At 40.6% G+C, this 19,313-nt stretch overlaps 1 protein-coding gene across 1 annotated transcript in view; it reads right to left on the minus strand.

Moving 5' to 3' along the window:
• Positions 1-19,313, minus strand: part of LOC128686458 (uncharacterized) — a 614,190-nt gene that overhangs the window by 11,920 nt on the left and 582,957 nt on the right. The window contains exons 5-6 of the mRNA XM_053773393.2: positions 18,913-19,015; positions 11,998-12,056 (exon numbers count right to left, since the gene is read on the minus strand). Of these exons, the coding sequence (XP_053629368.2) occupies positions 11,998-12,056; positions 18,913-19,015 (162 nt within the window). The remainder of the gene's footprint in view (positions 1-11,997; positions 12,057-18,912; positions 19,016-19,313) is intronic.

A 19,313-nucleotide genomic window follows, 5' to 3' on the forward strand; every position in this document is an offset into this window, starting at 1 on the left:
TTTATATATATATATATATATATATATATATATATATATATATATATATATATATATATATATATATATATATATATATGTATGTATATATACATATATATATATATATATATATATATATATATATATATATATATATATGTATATATATATATATATACATAATATATATATATATATATATATATATATATATATATATATATATATATATATATATATACATATATATATATATATATACATATATATATATATATATATATATATATATATATATATATATATATATATATATATATATATATATATATATATATATATATATATATATATATATATATATATATATATATACATATTATGTATACACAATACACAGCATGCACACACACACAAAGTGCAAAGGTTTGCAACAGGACTAGTCCCGCACCTACGGGGCATGTACTACTAGAAGAAATTAAAGGAAATCGACCTGACGACAATGAAGACAGGAGGAATAGGGAGGACATGATAACGACATATAAAATTCTGAGAAGAATTGACAAGATTGACAGAGACAGGATATCTCAGAGATGGGACACAGCGACAAGGAGACACAGTTGGAAGCTGAAGACTCAGATGAGTCACAGTGATGTTAGGAAGTATTTCTTCAGTCATAGAGTTGTCAGGAAATGGAACAGTCCGAAAAGTATGCAGATGAGGCAGGTAAAATACACAGCTCTAAGATGAGGTATGATAAGGCTCATGGAGCAGGGAGAGAGAGGACCTAGTGGCGACCAGTGAAAAGGCTGGGCCAGGAGCTATAGCTCGACTCCTGCAACAACACTTAGGTGAATTAGGTGAGTCCACACACACACACAGACACACACACAATGTGTACGCATGTATGTCGTGCCGAATAGGTAAAATTGGTAAATTAGCAAGAACTCATGTAAATTAAGTCCTTTCTAAAATTTTCTTTTATACGTTTAAAAATATATTTTATTTCATTTATGTTAATGTAAAAATTAATAATTTTGTACCAAAAAAAAAAAAAATTCAGAAAACTTACCTAACATTATTAAAATAAGTGCAACATAATATAGCCTAATTCAACTAAATATATTTTAGATAAGTGTACAATAATTTAATGATAAACAAATACAATGAAATATATTTTTCTCGTTAAGCTTTCGCTTGCCTTATTCGGCAAGAAGAGCGTTGCTATTTAAGCCAAAATCGCAAGTTCTACCTATCCGCCACGACATATATACACACACACACACACACACATATATATATATATATATATATATATATATATATATATATATATATATATATATATATATATATGTATATATATATATATATATATATATATATGTCGTGCCGAATAGGCAGAACTTGCAATCTTGGCTTAAATAGCAACGTTCATCTTGCCATATAGGACAAGTGAAAATTTGTGTATGCAATAATTTCGCCAAAATCATTCTGAACCTAACGAAAAAAATATATTTGCTTGTGTTTGTTTAGTATTAAATTATTTTAAACGTATTTAAAATATATTTAGTTGGGTTAGGCTAAAATAAATTGCTTTTGTTATAATAAGGTTAGGTAGGTTTTCTAAGATTCTTTTGGTGCAAAATTAAAAACTTTTACATTAACATTAATGAAAAAAATATATCTTTAAACGTATTAGAGAAAATTTCAGAAATGACTTAATTTTAAATGAGTTCTTGCTAATTGACCAGTTTTACATATTCGGCACGACATATATATATATATATATATATATATATATATATATATATATATATATATATATATATAAGGCCTAATGGAGGAGGAGGAGGCGGAGGTTGAGGGGTAAAACTGTCCCCCCCTTCCCCAAACAGGCGCGCATACACCGTGTGCTCGTGTTACAACAATGGTGTGTTTGTTCACCGTGTGTATAGTGTATATAGTCTATAGTGTACAGTGCATAGTATGTGCATGGTAGGCACATAGCATGTGAAGTGTATAGCGGTGTGTCGTTGATAGTGGGGGCAGTGCACTGAGCATAGTGGTGTATAGTAACATGTGCGCTGAGCATAGTGGTGTATAGTGACTTGTCCTGTGAGGGAGCGAGTGCCCTACTCCGCCACAGCACACATCTTCCACCGGCCACCACAAGGACTGGACACCCCTCTCCTCCCCCCCCCCACCACCATGAACCACATGCGGAATGTGCCATGCGCCATTTTCCCTTCAGCTTGGGCTTATCACACAGTGTGAGGTATGGCAGACGATGAAGCCAGCCAGCCACAAAGCCAGGGAAACAATGCACCCAACAATGAAAGAAGAGGCACATGTCAGGTGTGTGGAGAGTTTCGAGCACGCAACAGGGACGGCCGTATTCGTGCACACAATAGGTGTGCGGGATCACATATGCCCCCAGCAGAGAGCAGCCCACAGCCTCCACAGGCAGATGACAATTCCAATGGCAACCTCGTCACTTGCGATAACCTTCTGTTGGCATTCAAATCCACTGCTAGCAGTACACTATCCCACATCCCTAAAGCAGCTCGCCCATATGCAGCAGGGAAATTCACAGACCTTCTTAAGCGGGTGAATGGAGGTTCCACCAACTTAGAAGCCCGAGGCACCATCCAAGCATGGCGCAACCTTCTCTTGTTCGGCAATGTCTGTCTTGCAGTTCCTGAAAGACGAGGCAAACTGCTAACCACGTCAGTTATCAAGGCAGTGCGCAACTACCCAAGAACGGATAACTGTGTCCCTCTTCCCCATCATCGCAGGAATCAAAGAGGCAGACCCAAGAAAAGTCCTACTGAGAACGAGAAAATTTGCGCACAGGTTAGCAAAAAAATTGAGGAAGGTAACACAGTGGGAGCAATAAGAATAATTACAAGTGACGACACTGTAGCCCCCAAGGATGAGACCACGGCCCAAGCACTAAGAGACAAGCACCCAACCAGGGACACCACAGCCATCAACGACAACCCTGAGGAAGACCCTATCACTGAACAATTAATTTTGCCAGAATCGGAAGTCTATAAGGCGATCGTGTCATTTCCAGCAGGATCTGCAGGAGGTTACACTGGAATTCGACCTCAGCACCTCAAAGAGATGGTAAATCCAGTACTCGGTGAATCTGCATCAATTCTTCTCACCGAGTTAACAACTTTCGTCAACAATTGCCTGGCTGGGCGAATCCCAGAAGAAATTAAACCTTTCTTTTTTGGAGCCTCACTATGTGCTTTGAAGAAGAGGGATGGGGGAATCAGACCCATTGCAGTTGGAAACACTCTTCGCCGTCTCGTTGCCAAAGCAGCAGTGAGAAACATTCGCCTAGAAGCTGCCACTTTACTCCAGCCACACCAACTGGGCTTTGGGGTCTCTCAAGGCAGTGAAGCTGCAGCTCATGCGGCAAGGGCCTACATCAGGGACCTACCAGAAGACAAGGCCATAGTCAAACTTGATTTTAGAAATGCCTTTAATATGGTGAGGAGAGATGCTGTTTTGCCAGCTGTTCGGGTTCGGTTCCCCAGTCTCTTTCCCTTCATTTCAGCCGGCTACAGCAAACCCTCAATTCTTTTGTTTGGAGAACACGAAATTCAATCATCAGAGGGTGTTCAGCAGGGTGACCCACTTGCTCCACTTCTCTTCTGCTTGGCAGTAAGAGAACTAACTTCCAGCCTACGCAGTGAGCTCAATATATGGTACCTGGATGACGGCACTCTGGCAGGTACTGAAGAGTCCCTCGTGGGGGACCTACAACTGGTGAAAACACAGGGAGAAGGCTTGGGACTCATCCTCAATCCCTCTAAGTGTGAAATCATCACAGCAAACCAGGAAATAATCAATGCTGTGCGAAGAATCCTCCCGGAAATCTCAACTACAACTCCGTCCAACAGTACCCTCTTGGGGGCACCGCTGGGTCACCAGGCCATCGATACTGTCCTCAGGGACAAATTGAATGACCTTATGAGAATGGAGGAGAGAATAAGCGATCTTGATGCCCATGATGCTCTGTATCTCCTCACAAGGTGTCTTACTATGCCAAGACTCACTTACTTCTTGAGGTGTGCACCCTCTTTTGACAACCCAACACTCGATGAATATGACGCACACCTGAGATCAACTTTTAAGAAGGCACTGAACCTGTCACTAGAGGATGAGCAATGGGATCAGGCAACCCTCCCAGTGCGACTGGGAGGTATAGGGGTGCGTAAAGCAACGCATGTTGCTTTACCTGCTTTTCTGTCTTCGTGTTTGGCTTCCAGTGCATTAGTCAAGAAGATAGTGCCCGAACGCTTGAGAGACTTGGTAGGAGCTCAAGACCCCAGGTTTACTGAAGCAGCAATTCGGTGGGACACCCTTACAGACTCCTCCAGTAGACCAGCTCCTCCCAAACAGCACAAACAGTCCCACTGGGACAAACCGATCATGGAAAAAATCGCCAACACAATGCTCTCCAATGCTTCAGGAAAGAACAAAGCTCGTCTCCTGGCAGTGAAGGCACCACACTCAGGAGATTTCCTGTTAGCTGTTCCCAATTCCTCCCTGGGCACCCGTCTCGACCCACAGGCCATTCGGATTGGTGTTGCTCTTCGCCTAGCCGCCCCCATCCTCACCGAACATAGGTGTATTTGCGGCAGGGCGACAGCTGATCAATTCGGACTCCATGGTCTCGTGTGTCACACAGCAGAAGGGAAGTATGCCAGACATGAGGAGATCAATGACATAATAAAGAGAAGCCTCGCCACAGCCCGTTGCCCAGCTCAACGGGAACCCCAAGTACAGAGGTCTGATGGAAGTCAAAAGCGTCCTGATGGAGCCACTATGCTACCCTGGAAGGATGGAAAGCAGATTGCCTGGGACTACACCTGTGCTGCCACATTGGCAGACACCTACTTGCCATACTCTGTAGTGGAAGGGGGTGGAGCTGCCAGCCACAGGGAGACCCAGAAGATCCGAAAATATGAAGACCTTACCCCTTGCTATAACTTCATTCCAATAGGGTCGGAGACCCTTGGAGCATGGGGCAAGTGTGCTCTAAAGTTCCTCAAAGAGCTGGGTGAAAAGCTCATCATAGAAACCAAGGACCACAGGGCGACCAGCTTCCTCTTTCAGAGACTCAGTGTTGCGATCCAGAGAGGAAATGCCTGCAGCATTCTGGGCACGCGGCCCACCGCAGGGGAGCTGGACGAAGTATTCGAGATGTAGCTCTGAGTTACCTATGTTGTTTTACTTTGTATCATATTTTTGTGAATGTTTCGTCAATGTATTTTGTCTTTAAATAAAATATACATACATAATATAGGGGGTGGTAGGAGAAAATTCTCAAACAGCTTCAGGGAGAATCTTGAGTTTTCCCTGAAGCAAGTTTGTTCTTTTCTCTGAGGATGAGGGTCCCCATGACAGTTCTAGAGGTGGTACCTCCCTATATTTATATATATATATATATATATATATATATATATATATATATATATATATATATATATATATATATATATAACAAACTATAATACAAGCGTGACTGCAAATATATAAAAATAAGACAGAAAAGAGGAAAAACACCTTAATGGTTTCATGTGTTGCCACAGCTGCTGCAGCAATACCAACAGTAGAAACAGTGTAGAAACAGGAACAACATCAGCAGCAACATCTGTAGTAGTAGTAGCAGCAGCAGTGGTAGTACAAACAGCAGCAGCAGTAGTAGCAACAGTAGCAAGTGGCAGCAGCAACATCAGTAGCAGCAGCAACAACAACAGTAGCAGCAGCGGCAGCAGCAGCAGCAGCAGCAGCAGCAGCAGCGGCAGCAGCAGCAGCAGCAGCAGCAGCTGCAGCAGCAGCAGCTGCAGCAGCAGCAACAGTAGCAGGAGCAACAACAACAGCAGCAGCAGCAGCAGCAGCAGCAGCTGCAGCAGCAGCAACAGTAGCAGGAGCAACAACAACAGCAGCAGGAGCAGCAGCAGCAGGAGCAGCAGCAGCAGCCGCAGCAACAACAACAACAGTGGCAGCAGCAGCTGTTTTAACACTGGGAAAATGCTATGGTAATTTAATTTTGAGTTGGTCTAATATTTCTTGATATTTCGCAATATTTTAACCTTTTCTGATCATTTTCAGAAAATTTCTGTTTTTCACTAAAAAACAGGGGGTATGTTGTTTTTTTGTTAAAAAAAAGCATCGACTTTGAGTGAAAGCTCTCAATCTAACCGATTTTAAAGAGCTTTTAAAGAGCTTTTCATATTTGGTGACGCCAACAACAGCCTCGCCAGATTTATGTTCCAACTGAAGGAAGGCAGCATGCTGGGCTCTTAGTCTTTTTTATGTATTGTATGGGACGAAAAAAAAAATATCAGTGCATCTAACACAAAAAAAAAACTGAGAAAAGTTATGAAGGTTCAGTCCTCATTAAAATTTTGTACAAAGAAATTCTAGATTCGTTTTACTAACAAAATTTCGTACATGCACTGAGCAACTTTATGTAAAATGAATAAAAAACGCTAAGGGGAAAAAATGGGAAAAATAAACTGAAAAACATCAACCCTGTCCAATTAATGCCAAAAAAAATCCCTATTCCATGACCTTTTTGCAAAAAAAAAAAAAAAATCTAAAAATATGTGAGCTTAACTCACGTGCATACACAATAACATCAAACACAACAATAGACATTTTGTTAAAAAAAAAAATGAAAGAAGGCTAAAAACTAAAAGCAAATTTTAAATACTATTAACCAATATTTTGTACAATACTCTGTTTATTCCTGTTCACATCATGTATACACAGGATGTTGCTGCCAATCTTATTCTCACATCAGAGTTTTGATTTGGCAGGTAAAATATTTAGTGTTGGAAATTATATTCACGCAACTCATCTTTGCTCATCATACGGGTGTCTGTAGGGAAGTGATATTCACTTAGAATACAGTTATTTAACATTGATTTTTTCATGAGTGCATCATGCCATCAGTTATTTAACTATCGATTTTTTTCATGAATGCATCTTGGCTTCACTGTCAGCACGTTATTTGTTATGACATGACTGAATAAATTCAGATGAAGCTAAAGTGGAATAAACTGCCAAATAGCATCACTGAAGTAAATACTATGAGTACTTTCAAAAAAAAGGATTTGATCTGTCCAGCACAGGTTACAGAACTACTGCAGTAGTTACAGAACTACTGCAGTTACTTCATCTAATTCGCTTGTTCTTCCCAAGCCATGTAGTGCTTCCTTCTCTGTATAGAGAATATGTTTCTCTTCATATATCTGTTTTCTCTGGATGGACCATGGATATATTAGCGGTCATCAACTTTGATCCCATAGCTTTCATTTGCACAGAAGACTTTGGGTAAGGTGGGAGAGAGACGGGACAGTAGGATCACATTTAGTGGCCGCTAATAAAACGATGTCACAGAAGTGCTGGTTGTAAAACATTCATATTTATCCCTCGCTGAATGATTACAGAGCTGGACCTGATATCCGCATGGATCACCATTCGAGACATCGTACATTCTTCTGTTGTTTTGAAGAGTAAGACACATATACAACAGTTGGGTATCTAATGCTGATTGGAACGTTTCGCCTACTACGTAGACTTCTTCCGCCAAACACAGAGAATAAACTGGAGGATAGCAGGCGTAGGAGCGAAGTAAACATCGAGTAATAAGTCCATCAAATTTGGAGAAATACGTTTTGAGGTGTTGAGTCCCTCAGCCTGGAGAAGGGTCAGCTTCATAGTCTGGAACAATGTGAAACTGAAGCATAAAAATGAAGTTATAAATACTGAGGCATGTGAAACGTGAAGGTCTCGAAGATGTAGCAGGAGGCCAGGACCACTGGTAGAAGTGAGAAGCAAGAACTTGAGCACTGCAGCGGGCAGTGCTCTTCGAAGGCAAAATGTTTCGATTAACAACTTGCCGGTATTGTATACCATTTTCATCATTCTGTTGATTTAGTGAGTTACTCGTTACGACTGATCACGTGTAATTGCAATATTCTGTATGTATCTACGGTATAGTAGTGTATACGTTCATGCATATATATATATATATATATATATATATATATATATATATATATATATATATATATATATATATATATATATATATATATATATATATATGTCGTGCCGAATAGGCAGAACTTGCGATCTTGGCTTAAATAGCAACGCTCATCTTGCCATATATGACAAGTGAAAATTTGTGTATGCAATAATTTCGCCAAAATCATTCTGAACCTAACGAAAAAAATATATTTCATTGTGTTTGTTTAGTATTAAATTATTGTAAACAAATCTAAAAAATATTTAGTTTGGTTAGGTTAAAATAAATTGTTTTTGTTATAATAAGGTTAGGTAAGTTTTCTAAGATTCTTTTGGAGCAAAATTAAAATTTTTTACATTAACATTAATGAAAAAATATATCTTTAAACGTATAAGAGAAAATTTTAGAAAGGACTTAATTTTAAATGAGTTCTTGCTAATTGACCAGTTTTACATATTCGGCACGACATATATATATATATATATATATATATATATATATATATATATATATATATATATATATATATAACAACACTGCGACTAGCCAAGGATTCGAGCCCATGTTGTTTTGGCCCGCCACATGACGTTCTAACCCTCAGGACCACCAAATCCTACAAGAATCACGCACCCAGCAGAGCTAGGTGTTTTACCGTGATCCGAGGACATATGGTGGTGTGGGTGCTTTTGAGCTAATTTCATTCTAATCTCCGTTTGGTGTACTAGCCTCAACGAGCAATATTTTATATTATTTTAACCATGAACGAATGGTATTGATTAGTAACGTGAGGCGGGCCAAAACAACATGGGTTCGAATCTTTGGCTAGTCGCAGTGTTGTTATTGATCAATACAACTCTTTCGTTTTTACAGTAATATAAAATACTGCTCCTGAAGGCTAGTACACCAAACGGGGATTAGAATGAAATTAGGTCAAAGGCACCCACACCACTGTATGTCCTCAGATTAAGATAAAACACCTAGCTCTGCTGGGTGCGTGATTCTTGTAGGATTTGCTGGTCGTGTGGGTTAGAGCGTCATGTGATTTTCGCTCACTATGACGCATGACAAAACGAGATTCAGCGATTCAGAAATTTTATTTACAAAATATTTATATGTTTTACTAGAGGTCAGGTTTTTATATATTTGAGTAATCCAAGATTTTCTAGCTTTTGCTAACATCAAATTATTGATTTCCCATGCTAATCCCTATACTATTCAGTATGCTAATCACTACGTTATTTCCCAACTTCCGCCGGGAAGTGCCGGGAGTGAGGATAACTGTCCTCATCCCCTGATCACACCTGTGTCAAGAATAAAAACAAGCGTATTGATGGCCTGTCTGTCCCTTTTCCACCACTAGAAATCTGGCCTCCCTGGATACCCCTTTGTCCGCTGGAAGTCTTACTTCCGCTTCCCCTTGGAAAAGTTCCCGTGGACGACCACGTTCACAGGAACATCTACTCTTATGTTTCTCTCCATGGCTTGCAGGAGTAGATCTCTGTTTTTGCAAATGTTTATTCCCCTGACTACAGTACTGAGCCTAATACTAAATGAACACATATACTGTAATTACTGCATTGTGTGCTTAGTACTGCTGTTTATAATACTACAGAAACGAGAGTATCTGTAACAAGTACTTGGCTGTTTTTTCTTGCATCACTTTACATTTTGCTGAAAATGTGAGTCTTGCACTTTTTTTTCCCAAAACTTATGTAAGATCCATCCATCATCTAACTTATATGATGTGAAGGTAGCCCTTGCATCCGTCTCCATTACTCGTAACTACATGCGCGATTCCAAATATATTTACGTAAGACTTAGATTTATCAGACAATTTTCACATAGACAACTGAACATTAATATTCTCAGTAACTGTCAGTATGATAACCTGGTGACTATCATTTAAGAGTGTTTTATATATATCCTATCAACATAGTTTACAACAACGCCTCCTAAATAGGTTCTCAGTAGTTATTTTTATTTATTTATTTGAAGCTTGTCGTAGTTAATGGTCTGGTAAGTCATTTTCAGGAAGAAAATATTTAGTCACTAGTCTTGAAATGAAGAGGATAATACTGCATAAAATTAAAGTATTAATTTGAAGATTTTTTAACCATTATTGCCAATAAGCCCAATGTCCATAAGATAGATTCTGTTGATAGAATCATTACACAGTATGATTAAATTTGATTTTATTAATCTTTATTCATTTATGTTATTCTCTGACTGCATGAATATGCTTTAACGTAATGAAGCATGTGTAAGTGAAAAGCAACATCCAGATATGAGAGTCAGATGTGAGTACGAGTGCACTACTGGAACATGACAATGCCTTACTCTCTTATCTTCTGGACACGGACGTGGGTTAGTGTTCACGCTACTCATTCAAGAACTCTCCTTGCATCAAGAACAGTGAGCTTGAGAGAACAAAATAAGAAGAGACAGCACAGGACAAGATAATGTCAAAAGCTGGAACACACGACACACACAGATGGGGTAGTGTTTCTGGCTACGTACTTGCAATATCTACCTGCCCTAGAGCAAGCCGATTCTGGATCGGTGACGACTAAAGGGGCGCCGGTAGTGCACTGGGGGAAAAACAGCCATGTCATAGTCCCTGCTGCCAGCTTTATTGTGTGGATGAATTGCGGAATAAATAAGGTACACCAAATTATTTAATATAAAAGAAAAACTTTGATCGACGTTCAAATAATAAATATTGTAGACTACATGGAGTGAAACACTAGCATAGAGAAAGTGTAGTGCACAGATTGGACAGACACCATTTAAGCAGATTTAAAGTATCGGTTACGTGAAAAATTTTCAGTGGAAGATTGATATCCCTTCAGGCAATATAGTATTAGGAAATGTGTGTATTGTGCCGTAAGTAAACTACTAAAGTTAAATTACGGTTGTAAAATTATCATTACTGACACGTTAAGAGAGTTAAAAATTTCGCTTGTGTGTAAAGGACAGAAATGTGAAAGGAAAAGTGGTAAAACAAGAGCAAGTACTACGTGATAGAGAGCATAAGAAATATTCGAGGAAACCTAAAATCAAAGACTGGCAGCAGTGACTTTTTAGAATAAAGACAGATATATATGAAGATGTAGTGGTGATCGAGAGGACTCTCACTCTCAGTATCAGAGGCAGCTGCTATTTTGGCAACGAACCAAATAAAGGAGCAGGTACTCATGCCGTGAACCACTGCAGGTTCTTCACATGCCAGACCATTCAACAGGAAACAAAGAATATGCAAGATATACTTAATGCTACAATTAACATATATGCCTATAACTACAGTATATCTATATTGCACAAAAAATCATATCATTATATACGCAGATGCCATGAAGAGCATATGACAATAATGTTTTGTATAAACTATAATTAAAAGTTTACGAAATTCTGAATTAATTTAAAATTGGAAAAGGAATTATTGAAGCTCTTCATGGGAACTTTTCCTGAAGCATATTTAGCCCTAAGCACTTGAAAAAAAATTTATCTGGTTACCACGAGGAAGGATTAACATATTTCTTCGCAAGTTGCTTTTAAAATAATGAACATTAAACTGACTAGTTCTCTTGATAATATAAAAGCCAATAAAAGCCTAAATTTAAGAAGGACTAAATACAAATTTACTAACAATGAAAGAAAATAATGAAATGCCATCCTCAGGCAACCTTTGCAGACGTATATACCACATAAAAATCTACAGCATTACCATGCAATCGATTTCCAGCAGCTAATTCCCATCACTAATATCTTTAATTTATAATTCTCTCTCGTTACATAAATTTTGCATAAAAAAATATATAAGGTGAGGTGCACAAAATAAAATAAGTTTTACTCTGAAAAATATAGCATTCTTAAAAAATAAAAATAGACAAACTTGAATAGTCAATAAATATTAATGGAGGACTGTGCCATACCAAGACCAACAGCTGTGTACTTACTGAAAGTTGGATAAACTTCTTTCTCCTGGCATCGCTGGCCCTTAAACCCTTCAGCACATCTAATGACAGAGGAAAACGTTGATAATGAACTAATGCAAGTATTTGTTTTCTCTTTAAAATATGGAAATGTGAAATAAAGGAGAAATAACATAAAGGAGTGTGAGTTATACGAGGGAGCAGCCACGGCTGTGTACCCACTGTACTCGTGGATCAAGAGGGAGCAGCCACGGCTGTGTACCCACTGTACTCGTGGATCAAGAGGGAGCAGCCACGGCTGTGTACCCACTGTACTCGTGGATCAAGAGGGAGCAGCCACGGCTGTGTACCCACTGTACTCGTGGATCAAGAGGGAGCAGCCACGGCTGTGTACCCACTGTACTCGTGGATCAAGAGGGAGCAGCCACGGCTGTGTACCCACTGTACTCGTGGATCAAGAGGGAGCAGCCACGGCTGTGTACCCACTGTACTCGTGGATCAAGAGGGAGCAGCCACGGCTGTGTACCCACTGTACTCGTGGATCAAGAGGGAGCAGCCACGGCTGTGTACCCACTGTACTCGTGGATCAAGAGGGAGCAGCCACGGCTGTGTACCCACTGTACTCGTGGATCAAGAGGGAGCAGCCACGGCTGTGTACCCACTGTACTCGGGGATCAAGAGGGAGCAGCCAAGGCTGTGTACCCACTGTACTCGTGGATCAAGAGGGAGCATCCACGGCTGTGTACCCACTGTACTCGTGAATCAAGAGGGAGCAGCCACGGCTGTGTACCCACTGTACTCGTGGATCAAGAGGGAGCAGCCACGGCTGTGTACCCACTGTACTCGTGGATCAAGAGGGAGCAGACACGGCTGTGTACCCACTGTACTCGTGGATCAAGAGGGAGCAGCCACGGCTGTGTATCCACTGTACTCGTGGATCAAGAGGGAGCAGCCACGGCTGTGTATCCACTGTACTCGTGGATCAAGAGGGAGCAGCCACGGCTGTGTATCCACTGTACTCGTGGATCAAGAGGGAGCAGCCACGGCTGTGTACCCACTGTACTCGTGGATCAAGAGGGAGCAGCCACGGCTGTGTACCCACTGTACTCGTGGATCAAGAGGGAGCAGCCACGGCTGTGTACCCACTGTACTCGTGGATCAAGAGGGAGCAGCCACGGCTGTGTACCCACTGTACTCGTGGATCAAGAGGGAGCAGCCACGGTTGTGTACCCACTGTACTCGTGGATCAAGAGGGAGCATCCACGGCTGTGTACCCACTGTACTCGTGGATCAAGAGGGAGCAGCCACGGCTGTGTACCCACTGTACTCGTGGATCAAGAGGGAGCATCCACGGCTGTGTACCCACTGTACTCGTGGATCAAGAGGGAGCAGCCACGGCTGTGTACCCACTGTACTCGTGGATCAAGAGGGAGCAGCCACGGCTGTGTACCCACTGTACTCGTGGATCAAGAGGGAGCATCCACGGCTGTGTACCCACTGTACTCGTGGATCAAGAGGGAGCAGCCACGGCTGTGTACCCACTGTACTCGTGGATCAAGAGGGAGCAGCCACGGCTGTGTACCCACTGTACTCGTGGATCAAGAGGGAGCATCCACGGCTGTGTACCCACTGTACTCGTGGATCAAGAGGACAATACTAAATTACGCTAATTTACCATCACCATCTCTCTAATGACAACTTTCTTCTCATGGACTATATGTTATACATGTACTGGTGTTAGGTTATAGTGTTGCATAGGACTCCTTATATTAGTCGTTGATAATGAGAAATTTGATGTTAATCAAACCGTCCCACTGACTGTTTTATTGACTTAATATTATCCAAATATTTGTGGTTGGAAATAGTGTCTTGAAAGAAATATTTTAAAATTATTTTGTATTAGGTATAATAATAAGAGGAATTTAAATATTATACCTGGGAGTATTTTTAAAAAGACACATATTTAAGTGAAATACATGATGTAAACATGTTAGATACATGACCTAGGTAAAAATATAACAAAGTATCAATTCTACTTGTCCTCTTAAATCAGGAGCTTTCGTAACACATGGAAGTATATCCTACCTGCACATTATTGATAGTGTAGATCAAACAAAATGGAAGATGGCGCTTATCATTACTATAAAAATGAGATGCATTTTAAAGATATCATAAGCATTAAGGATCCACTTGTTGAATACAGAGTCGTATATTTTGCCACAGTACTGTAATAGCTACTGAAGTTAGATACAGAGGTTTTACGTACTACCGTCATATACAAAACTGAGACAGTCAGAGACCTAATAATTATTTAAAAATCTACAAAAACACTCAATAAATGGTGGCAACTTCAGTATTAACCAAGGCCGAAGGCTCCCAAATTCCGAGTTTTCTAAACAGAATTTCTTAAACACTTGCTTTTTAAGACAACCGCGTAACACTAAAGTAAATATTTACCAGTATAAGAGCCCTACAAAAAAAGGCATAAGTGGTAGCTCAGTGGTAGTGCGTTCATCTCACAAGCTAAGGACGAGGATTTAATCATGAGGAAAACGCAGCGTACAGAGAAATCTCATAACACCTGCTGCCCCTGTTACCCAGTAGTAATAAGATCCCTTGAGGACAGTCAGCTCTTGTGGGTCACATCCTGGGAAAAATCTAAGGATCCCAGTGGAAATAAGTTACACTGCTGGGCTTTCTTGGGTTGTACTGGGTTACTAACTAACCCTCCGGGGTTACTGATGCAAGTAGTCTTTTTAATCCCCCACCTTCATAGCAACAAGGAAGCCAAAAGTGACACTGGAAGCCTAAGAACTGACATTCAAACTCCATTATAAAGCATCGCCGAACAGTTCTGTCACAACAAGAAGTAACATAAACTGACAAAGTAATTAACAGCCTACAAAATATCGCTACTGGAATATGGAGCTTTTAGAACTAAACGAAAAAAACTTATACAATATTCACTACTCACTGAAAACCAAACAAATAATAACCGGAAGGCTGAGTGATCCATGGCTTGCAAAGATCGAACTGAAATTTGTATGACTATATTCGGCCTGAGGATCTTGCGAGATACACAGAGTTTCAGAGGGTACAATCCTGTTTGGAGGAACTTCAGGTTATGCAGCTTTATGGAGTGAGAGTGCGGGCACGTTAGGATTCCTTGCGGGAGCAGGGGCTGCCCTTGCTGGACTCCTGGCTGCACAGGAAAGACCAAGCCGGTGCTTACATGGACCGGATTGTTGACGAGCCAGTAACGCTACATCAAATGAATGATGTGATTATTACGACCCCAATCATGGAGATGTATGTTACGACTCGTATGAAGCCAGCTGTCCGTGAGGTGGTCACGGATACGGAGGCAATGGAACGGCTTGTCAGCGTGGTGCCACTGGTATTAAATGAATTTGATCGTGATTGTGAGGAGGACAGTCAACCAGTCAGAGGGAAAAGGCGAGCACCAGGCTAGTTTACCTTGTTACTACAGACAGCCCTGGAGGTCAGTTCCTCACCTCCTTCAGCTAATTAACACATACGTAAGTTCTGTCCTTTGTAAGAGTGCATAAACTGTAACCAGGGAGAATAATCATTCATGCTCTCTCTCTGTCTCTGTCTTTGTGTCTGTCTGTCTGTCTGTCTGTCTGTCTGTCTCTCTCTCTCTCTCTCTCTCTCTCTCTCTCTCTCTCTCTCTCTCTCTCTCTCTCTATCTATCTATCTATCTATCTATATCTCTCTCTCTCTTTAAACTACTTATGTTATAGTCTCTGTTAAACTTATTACAAGTACAGCAAATAACACTGGTGGTAGGAATATACCATCTGCTTTATTGATTGCGCGCTTATTGTATTTTACCTTACTGCTTGAAACAACAAGTATTTAAACAGTATCTGTGTTCAAAATATGAGGTTTCAATGATTCATGTTTCCTCTTTTTCCATGGCAGAAAACTCAAATGTTTACTACGAATAATTCTTCACTCATTCTTCACCATTTTGAATCATAGTTTCATGCAGCAACCGTTTATATTAATGGTTCCAAATCCCTAGATGGGGCAGATATATGTGGCTGTTTATCCAGACAGAGTAATCCAAGGGCATTTACTAGAATCAGCCAGCGTTTTCACAACAGAGTTATATACAATATTCATCACTGTTATGCACATTGTAATCATAACCACCTCATCATTCGTTGTTGTTTCCAACTTTCGAAGTGCATAATAAGTTATCAAAAAAATCTGACTCTTCATATCCGTTATCTTTTGCATACAACAGCGGTTGAGTTGTATTTTTAGTCTCTGGACATGTTGACGCTGAGGTTAATGTTAATGACTAAGCAGCTCGGTAGGCTATTCATGACTTACCAACTTACATCAGGGGTTGCTCTTTTTCGAAGTATTTTCCAGCACTCTCACAACAATGAAATAAATTGCTTTCTCTCAAACTACAGAATCCTGGCCATCCTCCAACCACTGTTGGGTTTGTTTGGGAAATTACACTTTCACGAATCGGACACACACGCCTCAGACGTGGAAACCCCCTGAAGAAAAGTCCCGCAGTCCCGCACCTATCCACGAGGACTTTCATGTCGCAGTATCATTTCTCCATATCATAACAGACTTCTATCGGATGGCACACAGAATTCCCTTCCGACATCTTCGACGCCCTGACTCATTCACTCTAAATGACTTCGCCAAGAATCTCACATTTTTGATGAAATCTAATCTATTGCACCAACTTTGACTTTCATGTTAGTACCCATACTCCACTAACCCCTACCTCCTGACACCACACGCTACTCCCAGTACAATACCTCCTGACACCACACGCTACTCCCAGTACAATACCTCCTGACACCACACACTACTCCCAGTACAATACCTCCTGACACCACACACTACTCCCAGTACAATACCTCCTGACACCACACGCTACTCCCAGTACAATACCTCCTGACACCACACACTACTCCCAGTACAATACCTCCTGACACCACACGCTACTCCCAGTACAATACCTCCTGACACCATACACTACTCCTAGTACAATACCTCCTGACACCACACACTACTCCCAGTACAATACCTCTTGACACCACACACTACTCCCAGTACAATACCTCCTGACACCACACACTACTCCCAGTACAATACCTCCTGACACCACACGCTACTCCCAGTACAATACCTCCTGACACCACACACTACTCCCAGTACAATACCTCCTGACACCACACGCTACTCCCAGTACAATACCTCCTGACACCACACACTACTCCTAGTACAATACCTCCTGACACCACACACTACTCCCAGTACAATACCTCTTGACACCACACACTACTCCCAGTACAATACCTCCTGACACCACACACTACTCCCAGTACAATACCTCCTGACACCACACGCTACTCCGAGTACAATACCTCCTGACACCACACACTACTCCCAGTACAACACCTCCTGACACCACACGCTACTCCCAGTACAATACCTCCTGACACCACACGCTACTCCCAGTACAATACCTCCTGACACCACACACTACTCCCAGTACAATACCTCCTGACACCACACGCTACTCCCAGTACAATACCTCCTGACACCACACACTACTCCTAGTACAATACCTCCTGACACCACACACTACTCCCAGTACAATACCTCTTGACACCACACACTACTCCCAGTACAATACCTCCTGACACCACACACTACTCCCAGTACAATACCTCCTGACACCACACGCTACTCCCAGTACAATACCTCCTGACACCACACACTACTCCCAGTACAATACCTCCTGACACCACACGCTACTCCCAGTACAATACCTCCTGACACCACACACTACTCCTAGTACAATACCTCCTGACACCACACACTACTCCCAGTACAATACCTCCTGACACCACACACTACTCCCAGTACAATACCTCCTGACACCACACACTACTCCCAGTACAATACCTCCTGACACCACACGCTACTCCCAGTACTATATAATCCATACACGTTTAATTCTTGTTTTTCGATATAACATAAATAAATGTAAATCATAAATTTAAACGTAACTTTTTTAATTACTCATTGGTGGTTAAAAATAAATCATTATAATAAAAAATGAAGCGCTAAACCTACAAGGGCCATACAGCTTAAAAAAAAAAAAGAGACCTCTACTATGGGCTCATTTCAAGATTCGCCTAACAAGAAAAACAGAGGAAAATGGACAAACAAATTTTTAATCCGCTTTTTTGTTGAATTATGCAATAAAATTAACATTGCAGCTCGGTCTGATATTGTTAACATTAACGTAATGATACACATAACTCCTACAATATTTTGCGTCATAATAGTTCAATGTTATTCCACGGGGCACTTGCACTTACATACTGAAGGCCCTTAATTTTTTTCCTTAGATTAAATCTGATTAAATCCCGTGCCTAGGCTCTATGACCCTTGCGAATCTAACGCTTTCCCAAGACTGTAATCCTTAGAGGTCTGACCCATATGGGTCTAGCTTGCACTTTTTATCATAATAGTCCATGGGTGTTAGGGTTGAACTTAATGTGACTCCTGTTGGTGTAGACCTCCATGATTGATGCCAGCGAGTGATTTTTAAAAGTTACGTGAGCGAACACTTGGATATATTAATTAGAAAATGTTTCGGCCCTGGTACATGGATCACTAGACAATATTTGGGCTGCCTGACGGCATCTCAAAAACCTCACTTGTTTTTTCATCAAGTAATTACCTGTCTCTCACACTTATATACACTGTCATTTTTTACCCTCTAATATGTTAGACGTGATCAAGGTCCCAGGACCGAAACGTTTTCTGATAAATATGTCGTAGCTTCTGCTCATGTGATATATAAGACAAACACAGGCACAGGGCCAAGATCGACGGGAGCACAGAAGGTGCCAGCCTCTCTCTACTTACTGACACACAAGCTCTCCGACGATCCTGAACATCATGCAGGTGCCACCGTTGAGACAGTAGCCAGCGTACGGACACTCGTCAACGAAGGGATGAGGGTCTATGGCTGGGGAGAGAAGGTACTTACGGTAAACATATATCTTGTACACAAGTTTATTATTTTATCGTTTTTTTGTGTTCAGAGAATAATCCAATGCATATATATATATATATATATATATATATATATATATATATATATATATATATATATATATATATATATATATATATATATATATATATATATAAAATATGAAAGACACTGTTTATACAATATTACAGTAAACATGAAAATGTGAATTTTTCAGATATGCTCTACACAGCCAAAGCAGAAATGCACTCCCATGATACAAGCGATCAAA

The sequence above is a fragment of the Cherax quadricarinatus genome, chromosome 17 (assembly GCF_038502225.1).
Source record: "Cherax quadricarinatus isolate ZL_2023a chromosome 17, ASM3850222v1, whole genome shotgun sequence".
NCBI lineage: Eukaryota > Metazoa > Arthropoda > Malacostraca > Decapoda > Parastacidae > Cherax > Cherax quadricarinatus.